This window comes from Danio rerio, chromosome 3 (genome assembly GCF_049306965.1).
Source record: "Danio rerio strain Tuebingen ecotype United States chromosome 3, GRCz12tu, whole genome shotgun sequence".
Lineage (NCBI taxonomy): Eukaryota > Metazoa > Chordata > Actinopteri > Cypriniformes > Danionidae > Danio > Danio rerio.
Genome location: NC_133178.1, coordinates 31,905,677 through 31,931,965, shown reverse-complemented (window position 1 = coordinate 31,931,965; position 26,289 = coordinate 31,905,677). Strand labels below are relative to the sequence as shown.

The 26,289-nt window shown below is 38.4% G+C and overlaps 1 protein-coding gene across 3 annotated transcripts in view; it reads left to right on the top strand.

Moving 5' to 3' along the window:
• Positions 1–26,289, top strand: part of rarab (retinoic acid receptor, alpha b) — a 214,704-nt gene that overhangs the window by 155,265 nt on the left and 33,150 nt on the right. The window contains 1 exon segment of one of the 3 annotated variants that reach the window (NM_131399.1): positions 9,868–10,048. The exons of the other annotated variants lie outside the window; for them this stretch is intronic. Within the exon segment in view, the coding sequence (NP_571474.1) occupies positions 9,886–10,048 (163 nt within the window). The 5' untranslated portion in view covers positions 9,868–9,885. 3 annotated transcript variants of the gene reach the window in all.

The window sequence follows — 26,289 nt, the reverse complement described above, 5'->3', positions numbered from 1 at the left end:
CCCTCTTTAATTTCTTCTGTAATCTCAATACTCTTTTCCGCCCATCCTGGTTCAAGGCCCCCCTCCGCCCCTCTTCCAGCACAAGTGCATGAGAGCGTTTGAGGAATGCTGTGCCTCTATTGTAATTGTATCAAGGGGAGGGAGAAAGATGGGTTAATTACCCTCTCAAAGTGGCCAGTGCACTTGGAGAGGAGGGTCAAACAAGTCATAATGGCGCATTTGCCAGGCCATTGTGAGGGTACTGTAGCAGAGCGACTAGCTCTTGTTCCCGCTTCAGACCGCTTTGGGGGGCTTTTGCTGATTAAAGGGGGGATTTGCGTCGGCTGCTTTCATGAGTCCTTGGCCAGGAGAATCGATATGTCAATAGGCTCAGTATCTATATGCAAAGCAGGGGTTTGGCCAGCACATTCAGAGCTTTTTGATATGCATGGGGCTTAGGCTTAAGCCACTGGCGGTAAAGACCGAGCATTATCACAAAGGCTGCTTGATGTTCTTATGTGTGGTGATATGGGGTCCTCCATGGGGAGTGGGTCTGCTTTGATAAGATAGAGAGCTGGTGGCCTGGAAGGCTGATGACTGGCTCTGGTCTGCCAAGGTGCATTTGATGACTCCGAACTCCTTTAAATGGAGAAATCACTGTTTATTGTTTTGGCTGGCTAACTATTACTTATCTGTTGACTTAGTGCAGGAGCCAGTCCCAAGTTTCAGACCAGTCCCAGTTCCCAAACCATTCCAAAAATTTCCATTGCATGAAGGATGCCCGACTTTTTCAGTGAAACTCTGGCACCAAACTCTTGCTGGTATTAATGATATAATATCTCGTTTTCATTCAGCGGTATGATTCAGTTCAGTACAGTACCGTAAGAGTCAGGTCACCTTGACCAGGCTTGCATCGCCACTGCCATTATTGTCTTTTTTTGTGGCAGATAGCTACAGTCGAAGGCATTCTCGCCCAAGGAATAAAACGGGTCATTCACATATCACATTTTTTGTGAACTCAAGTTCAATATTTTCAATTGGTGTAGACCAGGGGTGTCATCAATTTACAGCCCTGCTCAGTTTAATCCCAAACCTGCTTTAACACACTTACCTGTAGGTTTCAACCAAGCCTGAAGGACTTAATTAGTTTGCTCAGGTGTGTTTAATTAGGGTTGGAACTAAACTGTGCAGAGCTGCAGCTCTACAGGAGCTGAGTTTGACAACTGTGACATATACACTCTGCAAGATCAAACAAATAGAGAGAGAAATAGAGACCAGTCACACTTTATGCATGTTTTAGACACCAATTGTAAACAACAATGGAGGACATACAGCAGATCTTGTTTTGGCTTCTTGGCATGTAAATGTTTGTCACAAGAGGATGATAATTTTTTTGAGCTTGGGTCCATCATGGTTCATTGCTGTGCGCTAGCTGTGCATTGAAAAAGGCCACTTCTTGTGTTGTCATTCCCCTGGTTTAATACACGTTCGCTAGTGATGATTCTCAGTAAATCAGTAGCTTTCAGCTGTGTGTCTAGCTACACTCTCTTGGTACCATTTTGTTGTGCTAGGTACCCTTTGGAAAGAGTGCCAAAAAACATAGTACAGTACAGATAGTTTTTTTATTTTTGACCATGGAAATTGACTTAAATAGGAACCATATCGCTCAGTGAAAATGTGACAGAAGCCAGAGATCTCGGGACAGAGGATTGCTTCTCTATGTGCCAGTCTTGTTGGGAAATAATAATGCAACGCTACATTGCTCTGAATATCTAAATGAATGTCACTGCATCAAAGAGAGAGGTCCAGTATGTGAGATCTTGAAGGCCAGAAGAGTATCAACAGTACAGAGCAGCCAGAACTATGTCTGTATAGACACCAGGATATGCAGTGTTTTAGACTGGTTATAGTCAGGTAAAAACATGCTGAAGGTTTATGTCATCATTCATTTAGGTCTGTGGAAACATGCAGCCGGTTCATCACAGTAGGCCAACAAGAGGTTCTGGCTCCAGAAAGCCATGCTGTTGGAAAACAGGTATATGTCATGTTCCAGATTCTTCCTGCCCGAGGCCCACCATCACAGCACAGTCCCTTTGGGTCCTTTGTGTGTTTGTCTCCCCCTGAAAAGGAGTCAGAATGAGAAATCAAGAGCAGGAGTGTCGGGGGTGAGGGTCTTTCCTCTAGGGGGTGTCAAGGTAATGGGACTGTTTATAGAGCAGCCCCCTATCTGTCTCCCAGCCTCTCAATATCTCTCTGTCGTGCCAGGAGTAGAGATGATGGGGCTTCCTTTCAGGCCATTTCCATCTGCAGAAGATGGAGTAGCGCGGGGACACCGGTCGGGGTCAGCGGACCTCCCCCAACTCTTACTCGGCTCCACCTCGCCCTTAGCCTCTTTGAAATGGTGATGATGATGGGATGACCCCCGTTGCCCCCCGATGCGATGTCCTCAATGAGGCTTGGGTTTGGTAGATCATTCCACTGCCCCCGCTTTTCCCTCCCCAGAGCTCCACAGCAACCACTGCCCGGGTCTCAGCCGCATTTGTCATGTCCAGACCCTGCAAGCTGCACCTCTATGGAGCTTTTGTTCCCCAACCTGCTGGCTAAGCAGGGGATTTCAGATGGACCATTAACATTTGAACCAACTCGGCACATTTCCCTATTGCACTCGGGCCATTACTGGTGAAAAGAGTGAGAATTCATCATATAGGTCACTATACATTGCAAAAGACTAACAATATCATGTTGAGAGCTGTTAAATATGAGGTTGTTAAGGAGACTGTATAGCATGATGTGTTATCATTATACATACTGTAGTACAGGAAGAAAAATGTAAAATACTTCAGTCTGCACATACAAAATATATAGACAAATCAAACAGGCACTGCCCCAGATATACTAATGCTATACACACAGCCATATGTGCCACTGAGCTGTTCATCTGTTGTTTAGGTCAGTAAGGGTCAGAAGGTCAATAGGGTGTTATGATGCATAGCCAGGAGACAGGTGAAGTGGACTTGACCACTCAAGTCTTAATGTTAGCCGAACATGTCCAAACTCCATATCACCAAGGCCATCAGAATAAGATGAGATCAAATATGTTGGCCATAAAAATATATATAGAGAGAGAGTTGTCTCTATTGAATTAGTTTTCTCAGATTTTGTCTATATAATCTAAGCCAGTGGGGTTCAAAACAATATTAGACCCATTTTGTGAACGCCTATTTCTTTCACACTGGGAAAAAACAGGCTTTGATAAATCACAGTTATGACACAGAACGTTACAAGTCATCGAGATAAGATGATGAGTTAAAATTGACATCATTTTGACAAACACCTTTTGTCATTGACATTTTGTCAACATTTTATTTTACTTTTTAACACGTGTTAACATAGTTTAGTATCTTATAATTGTAACAATTAGTTTCATGTATAAGTCTCAGTATCTCATAATAATATGGGATGTTGTTACACTAGTTAATTTTTGTTATAGTTATTATTCACCAGTGTACCCATTAGTTTCTTGTGAATCCAGCATCACTCAGACACCTCAAGTATCTTTGACATACCCTGAAATGACATGATACTAAATGAAATTAAAACACAAGCTATTAAAATTATGGACTTAAAGCCTATGTGATGGCATCATTGTAAAGTTTTATGTTAACACAATCTGTTTTACATTTACATTTAGACATTTAGTTTTGATAGTTTTATTAACTTTATTTATCTTCAATAGTTCTTTAAATGTTTAAATAATCATGTTCCAATGCTGTTTCCTGATCTTATCAGTTGGCATCAGACCTCAAACAGAGTCACACGAGCAACTGCTAATGGTGACTCTCTTGTTCCAAAGTGTAAGCCCTCTTTTGGTCAATCTGTTTTCTTCATGAAGGTAACCAAGTTGTGGAATGATTTACCTGTTAGCCTAAAATTAGAAAGTAATATAAATGTTTTAGGTAGTGTGCTTATAAAGTGGTTAAAAACAAAACAGCAGTCTTTACACAAATAGTTTACTATTAGTTTGCATAATCACACCACCTTTGCTTTTGCCTAATAGCAATTTTATGTAAAGAATTATAATCCTTATGTGTTTATATTATAATATGTTTTAATGTTTATAATATTACATATGTGTATATTTTATTTTTATTGTATGTCAATGTTTATTGTATGTTTATTGTGTATGCTATCATTATGTTTTGTTGTCAAGGTTTATTGTATGTACTACTGATAGATAGATAGATAGATAGATAGATAGATAGATAGATAGATAGATAGATAGATAGATAGATAGATAGATAGATAGATAGATAGATGGATGGATGGATGGATGGATGGATGGATGGATGGATGGATGGATGGATGGATGGATGGATGGATGGATGGATGGATGGATGGATGGATAGTCAGTCAGTCAGTCAGTCAGTCAGTCTGTCTGTCTGTCTGTCTGTCAGTCTTTCTGATTGAACTTCCCCTTTGAATCTTCCAAAATATTGAAAACAATTGATTTTTGCATTCAAAATTCATATTGCTTGTATTACTGTAAACCTACAGTGACAATGTGAATATCTTGCATAGTTGCCCTCAAGTCCACAAACCCACTTTCAGCAGACAAACAACTCACCACAAGGATTGTACGAGGCTGGATCTATTCTCATCACTTAATCCTTGACCTTGAGCCAAGAGTAATGAGACGGGACTGCTCAAGCAATCAGGATCATCAGCAGCCCTGCGGACTAGTCAATAGCCTTCAGTCGCTAACATTACACATCTGGCAGAGCGGTTCACAGTAGCTAATCTCCACCATATGTTTACCACAGCAGCAAGCATCAGCTGGCATATAATAGCAGCACAAACCCCTCAATGCATTTATATTGCACCATAATTTCCGAAGATCCGTGACTTTTGATTATTAATGACTATGTGAAAAATAACCCTCTTCACTCTTTTTATGTCACTCGCTTTCAGGAAATTGCTTCAGCGAGGTTCACACAAGAGTTAATAGCGTTCGTGTCCGGAGATTGCGATCAAGGTTATGTCACTCAGATTAAACATGCTAGCTCTTTTCATAGGAAAATGGCTCGCTCTGTCATATACATTTTTATGGCTGGAGTTGAAAAGCTGTCACTGTTGAGAATGTTGAATGCTATCTGTCTGTTGACCTTTGTCAGTGTTAATAGCATGTGGCACATCCATACTGTGCTACTATATAATGAGTCAGCACAGGCGCTCATTGTAACAGTATTGAATGATGGCCCCTCCCTATCAGACAGATTAAAGGCATTGTGAGTGAATGCAAACACCCATCTGTTCGCCCGAGCCAGGGATTCTGGGACAAACTGGGTCATGTGACTGACAGCATAATGATAAACAATGCATGCTAACACCTCGCAAACTCAACTAAGTGCATTGACATAGCACTAAACACTCTCTCGAGGACATGCATCCGCTCTTAACAACATACGTCATGCAGCACTGATAAGAACTTGAGCCTAATAGTAAATAAAGAAGCTTTTTTATGCGTATTTAGAGGAAGTGCAGTGGGGGAGGTGGATTGAGGGTAATAAATAGCCTCACACTTTCAAGTTGCCAGCAGGTTTGCTCATGCATTTCCTCCTAAAGCCTCATAAAGTCTTTGAATTCCTAACAGCCGCCATACAGCCCCCTCCTCCCCTGATATACTGGCCCACTCCACTCCTGCAGGCTCAAGGTATTGAGAATCTCAGGTCGTTTGCATCCATCGATGACATACGCCAGTCTGTTGTTGTTTTTTAAATGACTTCTTTTCTTCTGAAATGTCACACACTTCTGTTCGCATAATTGGTTTATCTAGATTATTTTGCAGTTAAAGGAACACCCCACATTTTCACGTTTGTTTTTTTTTTTAAATGTTCCTAGCCTTATCGAGCTAGAAAATTGCTACTTTTCATTTTCCATCTGTTTTATTACACAATATAACTACAGAAAAATCAAGCTTTAGATAGGAAAATGATCAATATGCTTTTTTCAGTTTTTTTGAGATGCTAATGGTCTAACCCGATTCAGTGATTTATGCTAAGCTAAGCTAAAAGTGCTTATGCCAGACATGAAGATCGGTTGAATGGATTCAATTATGGTGAAACTCAATCTAAAAGTAACTTGAGTAAAATGAGCCTCTTCTAAATGTGAAGTGTTCCTTTAAAATCATAGCATACAGTTATAGAAAGATTGGTATGTTTACTTTTAGGAAAAAAACTAAATGTTATTCAATGCTGTGCATGTTGATAACGGAATGATGAAGCAAAATCACTAAACTGAAGCCAGAGAGTACATTTTTACTATGCTTTTTTCAGTTTTTTGATAGAGATGCTAATGGTCTAATCCGATTCAGTGATGTATGCTAAGCTAAACTAAAAGTGCTCATGCCAGACATGAAGATCGGCTAAATAGATTCAAATCTGGTGAAACTCAGTCTAAAAGTAACTCGAGTAAAATGAGCCTCTTCTAAAACATGTTGAGTGTTTCTATAACATCATAGTGTACTGTAATAGAAAGTTTGTTATGTTTACTTTTGTGAAAAAAACTAAATGCTATTCAATATTGTTCATGTTGATAATGAAATGATGAAGCAAAATCACTAAACTGAAGCTGGAGAAGCTTTATATATTGAAGCTTTTACTATGCTTTTTTTCAGTTTTTCGGGAGAGATGCTAATGGTCTAATCTAATTCAGTGGTTTATGCTAAGCTAAGCTAAAAGTGCTCATGCCCAGGGGCGTAGCAACCTGGGGAGAGGACAGGGTGGATATGTCCGCCTCACATCTAGAGACAGACCATTTAAAAGTTGATTAATAGTTATATGAATGTAAGCTTTTGGATCTCTAACAGCTTAAAAATTATCAAACTCGAATGTTTAACCCTTAGTCTTATGGTGACTTGTGAAATTAGCCTATTTCCAAAAAAATGTAGAGTATTATTTTATTTACATAATATATTTAGACTGACACAAATGTATAGCATCACTGATCACTTTCCCCACTCACCATTTCATTGCCAAATTTATATGGGTCTGGCTGTATTAAAAGGACTCTCCCATTAGTAAACGTGTATTTATTGAATGAGTGGCCTTTTGTGTGCAGGCTAATATTTTAGATGGTGAAAAATCAATACAGTACCTCTTACATGTCAAGGACAAAAATGTGAGGGCTGAAGCGGGAAAATAAGGGGAGGCTAATACGTCGTTTCACTGATGGATGGAGCCATCAGCGGATGGCAGCAACCTTGGTGCGTTGAGCTGACGGATGCTGTAGGGCTGCAGCCCGAGTGTTCATTGCCTTGTTATGAACACTACTCTCCAGACAGCGTCTATGGATTTTGTGGTAGGAAACTAGATAGTGTTGCGATGTGTTGTTTACCTCACTTTATATTGATAAAGCAGTCTTGGGGTCAATGAGTGTCTGCTCTTAACAGAGATGGCACGGTGGGTTATTGGAGGAGTTGTGGGTGATCTGTATATCAGCCTATTATAATCGTTAATTAAAAGTTCTAGCATTTGATATACTCATAAATAAATACCATAACACCAAAAATATAAAATGTCATGTGTGGTTAAAAAAAATCATATCTACATTGTGTACAGTTGAAGTTAAAGTTTAGGCCCCCCTCTGTTTATTTTTTTCCCAATTTCTGTTAAATGGAGAGAAGGTTTTTTCGACACATTTCTAAACATAATCGTTTTACTAACTCGTCTCTAATAACTGATTTATTTTATCTTTGCCATGATGACAGTAAATAATATTTTACTAGATATTTTTCAAGACACTACTATACAGCTTAAAGTGATATTTAAAGGCTTAGTTTGGTTAATTAAGTTAACTAGGCATGCTATTGTAATTAGGCAAGTTATTGCGTAAGGATGGTTTGTTCTGTAGACTGAAATATAGCTTAAAGGGGCTAATTATTTTGACCTTAAAATGTTATTTAAAAAAATAAAAAACTGCATTTTATTTTAGTCAAAATAAAACAAATAAGACTTTGTCCAAGAAAAAAATATTATCAGACATACTGTGAAAGTTCCCTTGCTCTGGTAAACATCATTTGGGAAATTTGGAAATATGTAGGGGGCTAATAATTCTGACTTCATCTGTATATATAACCCTGATTTTATGATAAATATTTGTAGGAAGAGCCAAAATAAAATACATTGAGTAAAAAATTATATATTTTTTATGCCAAAAACAATATAATTTTTAATAAAGATGATCCTTAAAGACATTCTGTAACTTTCCTACTGTAATTAAGCAAAAGTTTGGATAAGTAAATATTTATATTATTTGATAGTTACGCATTGCATTAGACAACTTTTTGGGAGTTTTTGTCAGATTCCAGTTTTTCAGATGGTTGTGTGTTGGCCAATAATTCCTATCCTGACAAGACGAGGCTTATTTATTCAGCTTTCCGATGACATATAAATCTCAGTCTCCAAAAATGTACCCTTATGACTTTTGTCATCAGTGTCACAGATTTAATACATTTAACTGTTTATAAAAAAAAATAAGTGGATCTCCAATGAATTTGTCCAAAAAAGTGTTTATATAAACATAGATGGAATATTTTATATAAGATCTGCTTTCTTGTGTTGATCCTTTATACTGTTTTCAACCTTTGTATTGTTACAATGATTATATTTTCATCTCTTCATGATTAGTTTGTTGTCTATATTGTCTACTCTTTTTAAATGTCAAAAAAAGTGTGCAGTAGTATCAAATATGATGCAAAATTATTAAAGCGCACAAGTTTATGTTAGATGTAGAAGTTAAACTCTATCATAAACACAACTAACAATAGTTTAGGACATAAAAATGTATCTATATATAAAAACTAAAGAGGAGTTGGAAAATGTGTCTTTGCCAACTTTTATAATGTTAATTTGGATTTAAACTTATTATGAACCAGTAATTCCATTTCTTAAATGCTTTCTTGCATATATATCTCACTTTCTTAAACAGCAGGCGAATAATTGCAAACGTGTATGAGCAAACTTTGTACTTCAGCTTGTTATGGCGACAGCTCCTCGCTGATAGATGGCACATTGATAAGACTGAGATTAGGTTTATCAGCAGCCAATGGGAGCGCGGCGCAGTGCAGTGGGGGTTGACGGGGGCGGAGTTTTTCGCGCAGCTGCTGACACTCGTCAAGAATTGCGGTGCGGGACAGCCTGGAAAGTGCGTGGAGACCAGTTACCCTGTCGAAGAGCGCTTTTGTTTTTCATGGAGATATTTGCCAGAAGCACGCGAGGGCTTCGACACGAGATGCTAAAGACATTACTTTGAGCTCGCGGCTTTTGGAAACACCGGAGCAAGTTCCTGCCGTGTCTGAGCAGCGCTTCAACGGGATTATTCAGCAGACCGAGCGCTCTCTCTCACACACACATACACATTAATGCGGACGGCTGCGTGTTTACAGTAATTATGCGTCAACACGGCGGTCTGGTAACGAATATTTAGTCAACGTTTCGTTTGGAGCGAGGAGGCGTTTGGGAGCTTTTCAAAACAGTCGCTCCCCACTGTAGTCCTCGGACGTTTCCACGGGCTGCGCGCGGGATTCTGCTCGCACTCATGTAGCAGTTTCACGTCGACCACTGGGTCTTATATAGAGCCACTGCTTCAACAGCACGCTGTGTTGCAACAACTCGCGCAGGATTTTAAAATCTGAAGAATGTAGTTCATTCCCGGTGGACAGCGCGAGCTTCTGCTGAACTGACTTACACAAACACACTGAAAGCCTTCAAGTTCTTCTGCACGCGTTTTTTAAGAGACGCTCCCTGTATTGTTTTATAAGAGGATCCTTCGTGTTTTTGCCCTATAATATATGACGTTTGGAGCCTACAGCTACATTTACTTTCGGAGAATATTGGCTTTTATTTCACGATGTACGAGAGCGTGGACGTTGTGGGACTGACCCCTAGCCCGAACCCGTTTTTAAGCATGGATTACTACCACCAGAACCGCGGCTGTTTGATCCCGGATAAAGGCCTCGTGTCGGGAGCGGCCCGCGGGTTCAGGAACCCTCACTGGAGCGGCTCGAATCACTGTAGGTGGCCTTTTGTTTTCTTTATGCTTAACACAGTCTCTGATCTAACATTATGCGGACAATTTCGTTCGGAGTTCCTCCCCCGACTGCTCAGTGTTTAGGGGGGTCACTGAGGCTCTCACATACACGTCAGCTGATGAGTGAGGGTATTTTCCTGCATGTGTTCATGTTGGTTGTCTCAGACCCAGTGAGCTGACTACCTAGACAGCTGGTATATCCCTAATATAAATCTTAGTGGCTGGTGTGACAGAATCGGAATTAGTCTGGTCACTTCCAGCCGGTGTTGCTGTGAACAAATTGATGAAATAGTACTGTATTTTTAGTGTTGCTTTATGGAATGGCTTCTCCTTTTCATGCAACCCACTATCTCAGATCAAACACTGTGTGCATGTTAACCCTTTCAGGAACAGCATTTCCATTTCTATTGGTACTGTCTTGAGTGAGTTACAAACCAATCAACCTAAATGAATGTGGGTTCAAATTCCTTAGGTTTTGAGAGGTCAGGGGTCATTTCTGAGGCAGTTTCCCCCCCAGTGATCACTATATGTTTACTTTGTGTCAGTTCATTCCTCACAACCACTGTCTTGTTTTAGGTTTGTGGAAACAGTTTTTGGTTTGGCTGATTGTGGAAATCAGTGTACCGTAATGGCTTTTGCATTTAACCACTTCAGTAGTATAATGCTTTTGAGTTTGTTACCATTCAGAACAGCATAACTTTTGCAAACGAATGCTTGAAAATCAGGGTACACATTACATTAAGTGTTGATTCTCCTTGTTTATTGAAAATTCTAGATTGAATTTCAGTATTATTTTCATGTCATTTTTGTGTTATTCCCATGTGCATTGTGTTTTCTGTGTGCAACCACCTAATTTTGTGCATGATCGTAGTGCTTTCTATGGAAAACACTGCATTCTTCCTAGTATACATATATAAAATGCATTTATGGTTAACTTTTATAAACTCATTCGTCAGCGTTTCACCTTCAACAAAATGTTGAGTTGTGTGAATCTGACAGGAAGAAGTGCAAAAATATGGTACACAATATCTCAGACGCACCATCAGCAGAGTTTGGAAATGAAACCGCATGAATGACATCAGTTACTGTGTACTGAATATTTGGCATATTTCTCAAATGGAGATTCACGTTTGTGGTTTCTCTCAGTGTCCTCTGCGTTTGCCAGGGTTAAGGGCCTGATTGATCTTATTGATTGCATGCTTTCCTCAGTATTTTTGTTTTACATGGAGTTAAAACTGTTGCGAGTATTTTTAGTATAAGACATTTAGTTATTGAATAATTAGCAATTATACGAAATATTTCTCTTAAAACTTAAGAACATAATGTAAATAATTTCTCAAAAGACAGTGAATGCTTACTAGGCCACAAGCAATCAGTGATGTCTTCTCGCAGCGTATGGTATGTGTTTGCAACACGAGCGTGACATTTTAGGGGGCCAAAGTCTGTCTGGAAACATGGTCTCCAGTGATTGTTGGGGCATGTCAACATTGCTAATCTTGTGTAAGCCTGTTTGAGGGATGATTTGTTCTGCAGCTCAGCATCCTTTTCTTATGGAGAACAGTCCTAGCAGCCAAAGTATTTATGGTTCTTGAAAAGGGTATGTAGAGCAAGGAGAATCAGTGGTGCGTCCATGTGCAGCTTGACCTCGGAGATTTGAGGAGACCAGATCTAAATGAAGCCATTTATAAATGATAAGAGGAAGTTTTTGGGGTTGGTTGACCCAAAAATTAAAATTGCCATTAATAACTTACCCTCACGTTGTTCCAAACCCCAGAGAACTGTCTTCAGAAGACAAAGCAAGATATTGTAGGTGAAATCTAAGACCTTCCTCATACTACATACAAAGACAGCAAAGGTCCCAACTTGTTTAAAGACCAGCATCAAAACTTTCCTTACTTTCATGGGATGCACATCCTATTCTCACACTGAGGAGAAGAAACTGTTGAATAATTGTACTTTGTGTGCACAAGGGATGCTCTGATTGAGCGGGCAGACATCGGTATCAGCCGATAATCACATTTCATGACTCGATCGATACTTGCTAATCTGGCCAGTCTCATGAACCGATCTCATCACAAATGTTTGTTTACGAGTTAACAAGCAGAGGACACATAAGAGCTAAAATCTATATACATATCAGAACTGAAAGTGCTGTGTTTTCAACAATATTGCAAGTTCATTAAATCCTGGCTGGAAATAAAAAAAAAACTAAAACATTTTTAAGCTTGAATATTTAATAAAACTTATAGTAATATTTGTTTTGTAATAAGCACTAGTGTATGGAGCTATTTCCTTTTAGTAAAGAAGTAATGGATTTATAGGTGTTTATTTAAACTCCTTATGCATCAAATGAGCTCCAAACTTCATTGACACATGTTGAATCCTTTCATGATTTTCAATCTTTCCAAATTTACTAGTGATTATTTATTTAATTTTTTGCCTTTTTTAATCTGTTTAATCTATTTTGTTCTGTAAAGTTGCTTCTGACCATGAGATGTTCACACTAAATGGTATCTTATATATCTTAAGCTTAGGTATCATACTTGGACTGAAAATGTGTTCTATGCTTTATAAAGCTTAAAGCATCAGAATCTGTACTTGGTATTGGCTGATCACCATGGCAAGGAATGGTTACTCGCTATCAGCTGCAAAAATCCCTGACTAGAGCATCCATAGTGAGCACAAAAATATTCCAGTGGCTACATAATGTAGCGATTTAACCATGAAGGCATTTGGTCTGTTATGAGGATATTATTCGGTACCCTGCTGGACTTTGAACAAACCAGAAACATTGCTGTCTATGGAGGATCAGGAAGCTCTCCTATTTCATCTAAATTATCTTAATTTGTATTCTAAAGACAAACGAAGATCTCGGGGGTTTGGAACTACATAATGCTGAGTATTTTTTGGGTGAACCAACCCTTCAAGATTCTCAGTAAATGTCATGTTTGAATGAAATATGGTCCACTAGTTGTCTTTTCCTTCCTGTAGACTTGATTGTATGTTGTGCTTTGCTTTTCTATCCAAGACGATATTTCGAATGACTCATGATATTTTGCAACCCTGACATTTAAGGGGCATATGGGCTGGGAGTAAACATGCTTTATTTTATTTTTAAGCACATCATAGTTTCCACTTTCCAAAGTAAATCACAAAGCTTTGAAAGGCTCCTGGGAGCCGTTGACTGAAGATCAATGAATTGCATTGCTTTTTCAAGATAATCCTCAGAATAATTAAAGCCAGACTGCAGTGTTTTGAAGACCAAAAGTCACGAGTCTTGCATAAGATCTTGAGACTTTGAATAGATGATAGATGTTTCCAAAGCATGTTCCTTTAAGTGACACTTCAAGTGAAGTGGACTTTAGTGTTGCATTTTCTCTAGTACTTTTGTGTATTATCTTGCCTACTTGAAGCGTGCCGTGTGATTGGCTCTCCATGGCCTCCAAACATGAGCACCTTCATGGCCATCAGGAGCGGATTAAGCCTTTACCTCGCTGACCTCAAGGCCCTGCTACCTCCACGCAGTGAGAGGCTCTGGCGCTCCGTGTCTCAGGGAGGCATCCATCACAGTGTGTTTGAAAAGCTCTCCATCATTCTGAAGGCTGCCTGGGACCCAGCAGAATGAAAGCAGGCGGTCGGATCTCTCTGCTGTTCCTCCCCCACTAAAAGACTGTTAACTTTCTATTCACAAGCCTCCTCGTGAAATTCCAACGTAGCTCTTTTGTTTTAACCGAGAGCTAGATCTCTTGTAAACATGCTGGTAATGCACATTGTGCATCTTTTTACTATATAGTGTTGCAGTTCTGGTATTTGCATAACTGTGTAGTCCTGTTTCCTTCCGGAGTGTGGACGGTAATAGAGTCTTGAAAGATTAACATCTATGAGATTTAAAAAAAAATTAACTTGCTGATTTTGGATAAATTGATGTGAAACTGGAAAGTTACCAATGCTTGATAGCATGGAGTCTGACAAGGGCCTTATTTTAGTGTTGAGATGTATTGGTAGCCAATCATTTTCATAACAGTCTTGTTGTGCCATTTCGGAATCAGAATGTTTTTCATTTCATGGCGCTGTTGCTCTAAGAATACTTTGAACAGAAAATGTTGATTTATGCTGGCAGGCATGGTTTTAAAATAAAAGTTATAGTTAGTTAGGGTTGCAATGATTATAGATTTTGGTTGTATGATTATTGTCTGAGAACAAATCACTTATCACGATTATTATGCATTCATTCATTTCAAAACACTACTAGTTTAGTAAATCACATGAAAACTTCTTATATTTTAAAGTGTTATTTGTTGCTGCTCAGTAACTAATTAACACGGCATAAAATAATAAAACAAACAATAGTCCATTTCTCTTTGGACTTAAAAATAAGTGAAAAAAAGTTGTGGGATTTAAACAGAAGTCATCATTCTACACTGAAAATAAATGACAGAACAATGAGTAAATAAAAAAATATAGTATTAAAAATATTATTTGTTTATTGTAAATCTAAGCTACATATTAGCTAAGTATTTTCCTTTGTAAGAGAACAAATGTAGCCAAAGGCTGCTGAACTTCAGTCTGAAAGGCACTTTTGAAAAACTATTTTACACAGTTTTTTCCCTTTTGTATTTTTTCTTTTTGGAGTAGAAAGGTCTATTCTAGAGCTGCACAATTAATCGAAAAAAGATCGCAATCTCGATTCGACCCCCTAAACGATCTTAATCTAGCATTTCTACGTTTCTGCCAATCATATTTTTAAGTTCAGAAGAGAAGCAAACGCGGCTGCACGAGTCTTTTTGTTGTTTCACACACGTTGCTCAGCAACATGGACACCTCCAAATGATGTTAAGGTATAACTCACCCAAAAGCTAATTTTCGTCTTCATATAATGCTGTATTCACGGCCGGGAAATCACACATGATGTGAGCTGCTGACTGTGCAGCCACGCACTACCTAATGATAGACATGCACGTCTACTTTAGTGAACAGAACCTGCATAAGCTGCAAAGTGAGTAACAGGTAATAGAGTTGCAGATAATATTCAGGTTGTGGCATAGACTGACCGTTTGGGAGCTGCACGCGAAGTATGAACAGCACTTAGCAGTGAAAATGAAACCGAAAGCGTGCACATAATTTAAATAATCACATTTTAGAGTTATGATTGCGATAAGCATTTGATATGTTTTTTTCTTTTATAGCGAACACAAAGTTGTGCATGAAAATAAATGTTTACAGTGTCAGTATAACTACTCTAGCCTATATAATGTTGATTTTACCAGTGAATTAAATGGTCTAATAATGTTCCCAATGACAGATTGCAAGCATATATCTCAAACATAATTCAACATCAGAGTTATTATAAATAGAATATATCATTATTAATAGAAACCAATAGACCTACACAATATTATTATTGTTGTTTTACCATATGTTTGATAATCTCATATTAAGCTTCATTTTACATCTACAGAATCATGAGAAAATCGTGATATTTATTTTAAGATCTCATTTCGCGATTCTCATTTTAGCCAAAGTCGTGCAGCTCTAGTCTATTCCATACAAAGTATGAAGCTAACCGGTCAGTCCATGTCACATAAATCACTGTGCACTTGTGCCATTCTTTTAACTAGGAGTCTGGAAAAGGTAACCATGTGTCACCGCTCGCGTGCCATGTGCGCGTCTGCCAAATTGTCTCTGTTGGAATGATTGAACTTGTGCATGCAAAAGAGGGGATATGTGAATGGCCCTTAGTTAATAGCCTCAGCCATAGTTAAAATCAGCCTTTAATCCAGTGTGCATAGGTGTTGTGTACAAACTCTGAACTTTTACACTTGCGCACACTTTTAGTTGCTGCAGTTTTGTTCTGTGCAGAAACCTTTACGATTAATTAACCGTGACGAATTAAAGCAAGGTTAATAGTAAAATCAGTTGATTGTTGCACCCCTAATGCTACTAGCATTTTACCACAGCTTTATTGCATGTTTGTCTTTGCATAAGCCAAGTACTTTTTTCATATATGCCAAGAAGTGTATTAGGGATAAAACTTATTCAAATCAGTGCATGCTTATTTCCTCATTATTGCATACAAGGTCATCTCTGTGTAGTCTAAATTATAACGAATATTTTTTTTATTGGTGTGCTTGAATAATATACGTCATGAAGTTGTCACATTTAAACTATAGCATAAAATTATTGTAGTCTGCAGCGTCTTCTATTTGTTAAATGTATGCAGCATTTTATTATCTGCCATAACATGGTAATAATAACGGTCTTATCAGTGCATTCCTAATTTGCTTGAAAATGTGAATGCCAGCTAGTCAAGCGTCTATGGTGTTTTATCGGCGGCTTGATGAGTCTCGCATGGAGCTGCAGCATGGAAGCCCTAACTAAGGAAACGCATGTGGCGTTTTATTGTTTCCCATGAACAGTGCCGTGCCGGTGGGAGCAATAGCCCAGCCCGGTTGCAGCTGGGAGGGGATGGAGAGTGGAAAAAAGGGATTCCTGTTGAATGAGGGGAGAATTAGAGGAGTTTGAGAGAGTCCATTTGGTTAACCGAGACTTACTAATCTCCAGACAGCGTGGCAGGCATGCTGCTGAACAGCGAATGCGAGAGCTGCTAGTGTACAATTTGCCAGTGGCCCTTGTTGGCAAGAGTTGTGCATGTGTTGCTGTGGTTTTGGCTGGCTGACCGAGTGTTTATTTCTTTTAGCCTTAAATACAGAGCACCACTTGCAATAGATACTGGGCCTGCTGGCACTCTGGCAGCACACATCCATGCAGATCAACAGCAAACACACACACATCTGTGCCATGTGGATTTGGGGGGGAGGCAGAGGCATACACAATTGTGACCAGCTGGTGGTGTACCATGAATGGCTGTGGCTTGGACTCTGGATAGCACAGCTAAAATGCATGTATTTATGTTTTCAAGGGCCTGTTTAGTACCTAAAACAATGATCGGAAAGGAACCTGAATGAAAGCATAGTGCTACAAAGCCTGGTAGTCATGTAGCATGGATTTGAACAAGTTATAGTTAGGGATGCCCAGTATAATGGTATATGTTGGCTTAAAAAGTTTAAGTTATTGCTTGCACTGCATTGTATGGTGTAGATCAGTGGTTCTCAAACTTTTTTCATCAAGTACCACCTCAGAAAAAAAAAATCTCCAAGTACCAATAAATGAGTAGTATTGAAATACAGTAGCGTGGTAGGCCCAGTAAATCAGCTACAACTCTGCCCAGTTCAAAAAAAAAAAAAAAACTTGGCAGATTACCTTAGAAATATAGGCTATATGTCTTATATGGCATATTATATACATAATTTTTGATACATTTTGAAATGTGTGTAGCATGTACATGACATATTTAATGCCTCCGCGTACCGCTAGAAGAAGCCTGCGTACCACAAGTGGTACATGTACCACAGTTTAAGAACCACTGGTGTAGATGGTACTGTGTAAATATACAGTTAAATACCGGGTGATATTAACATGGTTATACTTTTAGTTTTATTTAATTGTATTAATTTATGTAATTTATGTATGTTTTTTTTACTACCAAGGTTATTACGATGATTGATTATGTGGTGGTGTTTATAAAAATAATAAGGGCTGGGCGATATGTGCAAAATATCATATCCCGGTATATACGATAGGAGGAGGAATATACGATATACGATATCTATCCGGTATTTTCCCAAAAATGGTTACTTGAGAGTTAAAGCCTTTATTAAAACTTTATTAAACAATTTTTGAGCAAAATATAATTCAAACACAGGAGTTTCCCTCCCTGTTTACAAATAAACAGCTGAACAAAATCTTTGATGAATACAGTACAGGTTTTTCTCATGCTTAAAACTGTTAAACACCATTTCAAATTAAAAGAAAAGGTTTTTACAGGGTTTTTTCCTGCTTCACACTATACGCAGCTCTAATGTGCTGCTGTGCAAATAACAAAGTAAACAGAATAATGGAAAACATAGCTACAATGTCAGAGCAGAAAAGCAACACACTTAAATATTAACACAGCAAAAAGTCTTGTAGGATAGAAGAACAACAGTATTTTATGTCATAATTACAGTGTTGTTATAAGTAATCCTGTATAGCACAGTTGTGTGATTTATAAACAGCACTTAAATCAGCTGTATATGTTTTTTTGTTATACATTTACATGTATGTATTGTGCACAATTATTAAACAGTTCACATATCGAAGATATAGTCTTTCACTCCATGTAAAAAATCCTACACTTTCTTTTGTTTTGACTAAACTTGTTTTACTAAATGCTAATGAAGGAGATGAAAACGAATAGACTATAGATATGAGCAGTAAGGAAATTGTTTCTGAGTACTTTGATAAAATGTTGGTTAAGCGTATAAATGTAAACAGTCATTATAACAGACCAGAACGCATAGCTAAATGTGTTATAACGTAAATGTAAAGAAGAGTCCGTCGTGTAATAAATACTGTACTTATAAGCCGTGAATGTGAGGTTTCACTTTCTAAATGCGGTATAAGATTCTCCCATTTTGGCGTTTTTTTTTTTTTTTTTTTTTTTTTTTTTAATTTAACATTTTTTTTTATTAATAAATTTTTTTTGCTTGTCAATTTGACAAGGCTTCTACATTTGTTCTTGCTGTTAATTGCAGAAGAAATGATCGATAAAAGGTTTCTAATAAACCACTGTGACAGCTGCAGGCACTGGGTGACATGTTCACGCTAGTCGGATAGATTTCTCACCACATCAGCGCTACATTCCGTCAGTGATGAATCGTTCTTGAACGATTAGTTCATTTTGAACAAATCTTTTGATTGACTCATGGAGCGATAATGATTGACTCCTGGAGTGAATCATTAATAAGGAGCTTGCGTGCTGCTGCCTTGGAGTGGTCCTGCAGAATGCGCACGTGTGGCCTCAAACTATATCAATATGAACGATATTGGATAATACCGCATCGCGTTGGGGAATTATATCGATACATCCCCAGTACTTGATATATCGTCCAGCCCTACAAATAATTGCAGTTAATAATTTAAATCTTCATCTCAGACTTTAACTTGTAGTTGTTTTGCATACAAAGTAATTCATTAAATAAAATAGGATTAAGTGTTACTTAAATGCTGTTAAAAACATTACATTTGCTTAATGTAATATAACATACAGGTTCTCTTAATTAGGTAGCAAAAACTGGCTGACTTCAAATATTGGCAGTTAGATTGAATAACCACGATAGGATGATTAATCTATCATGACAGACCTAATTACAGTAAGGTCATTTAGGCCATTTGTAAAATGAGACAAATGTTGCCAAATAATTTAATCTATACAGGGCTTGAAATTAACCTTTTTGATTGGTAGCACCGGTGCTCCTAACTTAAAAAATTTAGGCGCATCAGCCATAATTTAGTCGCACCAACCAATTATGAGCACCGTTACTACAAGTTTTATACAAACATATTTATTGTATTTGAAATCAACACTAATCAAACTAACAAGCAAAAAATATATATATAAATATATGCAAGCGTGAGGAAAATATGTCTCAACGAAATCCCGTTATCACAAGAAAATACATTTTTATAACAGAACTGAGTGAACATAGTATACACGGAGCGCTCACTGGCCCTGCACGCACTGCTTGAATGAATCTGTTAACGATATGACTGTGCTGTTCTCACTTTTGACTGTCGGATATTGCACTGATGCTTTTGACACATTCTGTACCTTATTATATGCATACATGTTAACAGCAATACCGGTCTTTTTAGGAGTAGCGATGTTAGTTTACTCCGTTTGTGATGGTGTACATGGTGTTAAATTTGACATATAGCTGCCCCTTGCACGGCGGACAGCATCTGGCGATTATATGAAGGATTAAACAGAAGCTCGTGCTAAATGTGGCAAACAGTTACTGGAAAATCCCATCCCACGGACTTTTTATAGCGGACTTGAAGCCAATGGAAGTCTTCTACTCTTGGTAAAGTGTAGATGGTGGATTAACATTCAGCACATGATCAGTATGTGTCATTATTTGTAACTAGATGGTTTTTAAAACTAAATCTGTCAGTGGTATGTGATCTTCATTCTCATCTTCAGCGCTTTACAATTTTTCGCGGTAGTAGCTCTCTGTCATCCAAAGCCAGAAGGCGCTGAGTGATTGACAGCTGATATTAACCAATCATTCGCGTTCAGTGCTAGAGCAGTGGTGGGCCAATAAGAAGAGCGCGAAGGCGGGGCAAGCATTACGGACTACAGTTTACTACAGCAAGTTGACATGACAACTGTTTTAAACCATTCCTGAGCGCTGCGTTTCGCTTTTCAAGTGTAGACAAAGAGCTTAGAGATGCATTCTGCGTGATTGTCTCCCAAATCCGCGCATGTGCTGAACATTTTGCAGTTAAAACTGGTCGCACACAACAATTTTAAGCACTCGCAGAAATGCTCCCAAATATATTTTAAGGTCGCATAGATAAAATTTCGGGCGCATATGCGACCAAAATGGTCGCAATTTCGAGCCCTGCTATGTTTATATTGTGTACATAATGGTTAGACTTAAATAGCTCATCTTCTTGCTTTTGTTTTCCACTTGCAACTCTCTCACTTTGATCTTAAACATAATTTAAATACACTGATAAATGTAATCTTTTGTTAATCTATATATGTATTTGTTTTTCATAATGTACATAAATAATATTGTGATGAATAAAAAAAAAGGAAACCCATCAAGGTACATCTCTGATTCACTCTGAAAGGTCAAGCTTTTGTCTCTGATGGAGTGGTTCGTGTATCATAAATGACAGAGGTGATCAGTATCAGTTTAGTGCCAAGGAATGACCCTCGACAGGTTAATAGTCAGATGTGCATGTTGGGTACACAGCACTCTAAATATCACCCGTCTGGTGTCTTAAAGTTTTAGATCAGAGAGACAACTTTTACCCGAAGGCTGAACATTAGCCGAGCTGCTCTGTAATCATGGCGGTGGAGAACAGGGAGGTTTATACCTGCACAAGGCCATAGGGCAGGATTTTGCAATACATGGCGCCCTTCCAAATCAGATGTGCAGCCCCCAGCTGTAATGGCTGTTGCTTGCTTTAAAGTGCCGCCATGTGCTGTAAACCGCAAGCACATCTCATACATTAGATCTCTTCTTAGTCATGTGCTATCAGGTTATGCTGCATTTCTTTATGGCGGTAGAAACCGTGAGCACATGAGAAGGTTAATGAGGGCAAAGATGGCAAATTCTTCACTTAAACTTCTGGTTTGGGTATTCTTATTGCTTGGTAGTTTGTAACCTCTTTGTAATGTTATTATATTGACTTATTTCTATACCGTTCTTTTTTTTTTTTTTTTGTAGACTCGACACAGTTTACGGAAGCATGGATGGAGTGGGCAGCTCTATTTATGTAGTGCTAAGGCGGATTTGAAGGGCGCGATGCCCAAATGCATTGACAGATTTTGGGCTGAAGCTAAAGCTGTCTAAGCCATTCTGCCCATGCTTCATATGCTCTTTGACTCGGGAGTGATTATCTTGATTACAGATGGATGGCCGTACATCTGTTTTGCTTCTAAATGCCTAAATTGAGTGGTGAGACTCGATTTGATTGCTTTTGTGGCGACAGCCATTGATAATGTGTGTAGAAATGAGAGCGATAAGCACCAAAGTCTTTATTTAAAGTTGCAGAAGATGAATGTCGTCCAGCTGTGCACGATCGGTTTCAAAAGACTGCGCTTGACCCATTGTGGTGTTTCCTGATGGCCAGTGACATCAAGTGAATTCCTGAGGGCCGGATTTCGGCACAGAAAAAAAGAATTTGTGGACGAGGTACTTAAAAACTCAGACAGAGGGGGGTGGAGGGCGTCTCTTATATTGCACGTTGTAAAATGTCAAGCAAAAGAGGGCAGAAAGAGAAACCAAGACCAGCTATAAACACAGGCAATAAAAATAAGGGAGGCCCGGGGGCTGAAACCTGCTCTGCTGAGGGGCCCGTTGGGAAGGGGTTGGCCAGGGCCTCACAGAGACCATTGGGCTGGGCAAGGTTAAAAGGAACCAAATAAGCATGTCTGTTATGTCCAGCAGGGTTTTTTTTTTTGTCTAGTCTTGGATCTCCCAGATGGCCTTTGAAATTTTGCTTATAGTTTCACATAACAGCATGATTCATGCCTCAGAATTTTGTTTTATGGATCATGTCTCAACTTTCCCATCATGACAGTGAGATAAAATAATGGCTTTGCGTGCACAGCTTCATTCTGTCATTTCATTTTTCCCCCAGTGAGATCTGCAGTGTATTAAACATCGTCGTGGCTGAATTATTCCTCCAGCTAGGGTGCGAAATGGACCGCTCCATCTTGCGAAGCTTGCGTTTTCTTCACTCGCTGGATTGTTAATTATCAGAATGAATTCTGTTGGGCGCCGCAAATGAATATAGTGGCTTAATGAGGCGCGTACAGTTAATAGAGTTGTGGGAACCACTACTCTACACGTCTTGTGATTATCTACATCTTACTGATGGGAGAAATGACTCCTGGTGTCTGATGGTCTTTGCCTCATAGCTTTAAAAAAAGACAAAAACGTTAAATGATGAAGCTGCCTCTTAGTGTTAATTAATACGCTTGTTGCTGGAAAAGGGCCAAAGATATGGATGCAGTTTGCGCTAATGCACATCTAGCATTTTATACTCTTCTGTGAGATGTGTTTGACAAGATGAAGGGCCGTTTGTTGGGTCGAACGGCAATAAAGACGCTGTAAATGGATCCTTGACAACCAGTCAAACTAAACAACTCTCTAATCCCACTTCCACAGCATCTGACATTTGACCTTGTTTGATTTCCTTTACCTGCTGCTTTGCTTCCCTGCCCTCTCAGCTTTCTCTCTCTCTCTTTCATTATCTCTAAGTCCAAGAGCTTTAGTTTGCAAAGAATTGTTGCCATTCTTCATGAATGTTGTTGATAGGGTTGTACTGTTAATTGAATTATCTCCACATTTAATAATAATTCTGTTTATCACAAGCTATATTGATACTAGGCATGGGCTGGTACAGTATAAGATTCTGACTGTATGATAACCTTGGATAAAAATATCACGGTTTGATAGTATTGTGATTACTGCTCTAAAATATGTGCTTTTTAAATGCCTGGATAAACTAAAACTTTTCCCCTTTGAACTCAATATATTTTATTTTGAGAAACATTTATAATATTTTGTAACAGTAAACATGTCAGGCTAAATAATTCAAATGAATGACAGAATTCTGCTGTCTTCATTATTTTCAAAAACACTGATTTCTTTACTATTTAAAGCAGCATCTTTGGATATCTCTTCTGCTAGAGGTACCGTTGTTCAAAAAAAAATTAATTAAAAAAAAGCTTACTTGTATTAGGATTGGTAGTATAGAAAATTTTGGCGTTGTATGTTGTGGAGTAAAGTATTGCACCCAAAATGTACTTTTGCGTCTTCCTACAGTTTTTTTTTTTTTTTTTTTTACTAAAAGCTTTAATGTTTAATGTTCGAAAATTAAACAATCTTTGTAAAGTTGTTTTTATTATTATTATTATTATTATTATTATTTTGTTTATTTTGTAAAATGCAACAATGATTGTTTTTGTCATGGAAATATCATCAAAGTATTGGCCCAAATTGCGTAGACAAACAAATATTTTAGATTTTTAGTAGCAATCAAATTGTATTGTGGAAATATCAAATAGTGATTTTTGTACAGAAATGACTTTTACATCCTCCAACATGTACATCCCAGCTAGAAGATGACCTATTGATTGGTTTGGCAAATTAATAGTCATTGATAACCGAATGGTCCAACAATCCGTTAACTGCACAAATCCATAGCGTTGGGTTTTCTAAACTGCGTTCGTTTGCTAGAGCCACTGAGAGAGATCTGCTGTCATTATACAGTATGAGAACAGACTCTAAAAACAAAATCACTGATGCTTTGGTGTTTTGGGATGCAACACTGTGCACAATTGCATGCGTTAAATGGGGATTTAAAACATTGCCTTTAATGTTTTAACATTTTGATTATAGTGCACAACCATGCATGTTTTCATATATTATGTAAAAAATAATTGATGATGGACCACTGAATTATTAAAAATTGACATTATTTTTTTAATAATCCAATGGCTTGGAGTTAATCGTACCACTCATGTTATGATTACCACACCTAAAGACAATGTTCAGATGTTTTATTTCTAAACACTAGTCAGCTTTCTAACCTTAAACCAGTTTCTGTGTGTATCCATAAGGTTCTGTTCCAAAGCTAAAAGCAATGGTTTGAGCCAGTGACAGCCCACTAATGCAGTTATTATTATAGTTGTTTTGATAAAATCATTAGAGCAGCGCTGACCATGCATTTCTGTTTGTGTGTGTGTACATATTTGTATGCAAAAAAACAACAAACAAACAAAAAAAACAAAGAGTTGGAGAAATAGTGTATGTGCATTCAGTTGGCAAACCTAATTTTGCAAAACCATACGTATAGTTTATTTTATACTGTTTTCTCATGTTTTTATATACTTGTTCAGCATATTAGTCATTTCTGTGGGCTAAGGTTTCCCTTTGGTAAAGTAATGCAGAACTATAATGCAGTCGAGACTTGCTTAGAACACCTTTAGCTTTGCTTTCGCCTGTGAATAATTCCACACCTCAGAAGTTCAACAACCAATCAGAATGAAGCATAAAACAACTCTTACGGCATTTAAAGCATCTCATTTAGTGACCATTAATTGGTTGTTGTCCAGCAAGGTTCAATCTATCTTTATTTCTGAAATCCACTGAATAAAAAGACTCTTATCCCAACTACTTTGTTGGGCAGCTTTTTTGTTTGTTTACTGTTCACACACTTCAATAAGCTTGTGCAATTATCTGTCCATCCATATTTTTCACTTTTCTTTCGGCTGTAGACACACTCAGGCCCTGCAGTGATTCAAATGTTGGCTTCATGGGCAGTGTAAGAAAAGCACTTAACTAGCGCTAACAGTCTCACAGCCACTCTTTTATTTGGAGTCTCTCTCTACACGTTCACTGAGGCATAGGCTGTTGCGGATGAATGTAGGTCAGCAGCTATTAGTGGCAGATCAGGGGTTCCCTCAGCTATGACTGAGCCGGCCCCCTTCGCTAGGCCCTTTTGTAAGTCCACAATATGCTAAGCATGCCTGTCATCATAAAGCATTCTCTGGCTTTGGGGCTCGCGTGACAGCCTGGTTCAGGCTTGGTTGAGATGCGTAAGGCGCAGTGGGACGTAACGCGATCGGTATCTGGAGAGCCGACTCTAAGCGAGCTATTTAGAGGCAAACCGTAAGCCTTTAAGATCCTGATTCCTGCGCCGTTTTTAACAGGGATCCCACAACATAACTCCGCCCATGACCAAGATTTTCGCAAAAAGCTAATCTCATTACTGACCTTGATCTAATTAAATCTCTTCCCTCTCTGCCATTCTTTGTGTTTTTATTTGCCTGGTTTAGTTCTGTGTCTTGAGACGCAGCTGTAATAGGGCTCTTTGGGAAATGCTAATTTCGTCTCCACGTGCTGCACCACACTTATTTGTTTGCTTTTAGGACTTTCCTTTTCCCTCCGCTGTCCAAGGAACCCATAAAAATGTGGCTTAATTGGAAAATTGCTACCTCTTGGTTTTGACCACAAAGAGCCCTGGCAAGAGTTTGCACTTCACCCTGCTGAGTTCAGCTGCTGTGATGAAAGGGCACTGCTTCTCTGCGCTATTACATGCCACCATGGGCTCGCTGGAAGAGCTGGACCTCAAATCAGCCGTTCGCTGATGTTCCAGCTGGTATTTACGTCAAGGATCGAGGCTGGCACGGATTGTGCGTTTCATCTATACTGTCAAAATGAATGATTATATGGGACAGTGCACTTAAACAAGTCTCAATTATTTATTATGAGGGCGCTATTTTGGAAATGAATACAAATCTAGGGCAAAGTAGTGATTTTAAATAAAATAAATTTCCCTCCAGGCCCAATTGGAACTGTTGTTCAAATTTGTTGTTGTGCTGCCAGTGTTTATACTGGCCCTACCACAAAAATACACGTTAGTTTAAGCAACATATTTGTTCGTCTTAGAGTGCTATTTATGTGCAACAAATAATTTGTAGGTTTACATAATAACCATTTTTAGTTCTTTGGCCTTTTATACAGTCATAATCAAGTTATAGTAATGAAGACTTTTAAAATGCTTAACCATGGAAAGCAATGACAAGCTGGCATTGTGGAT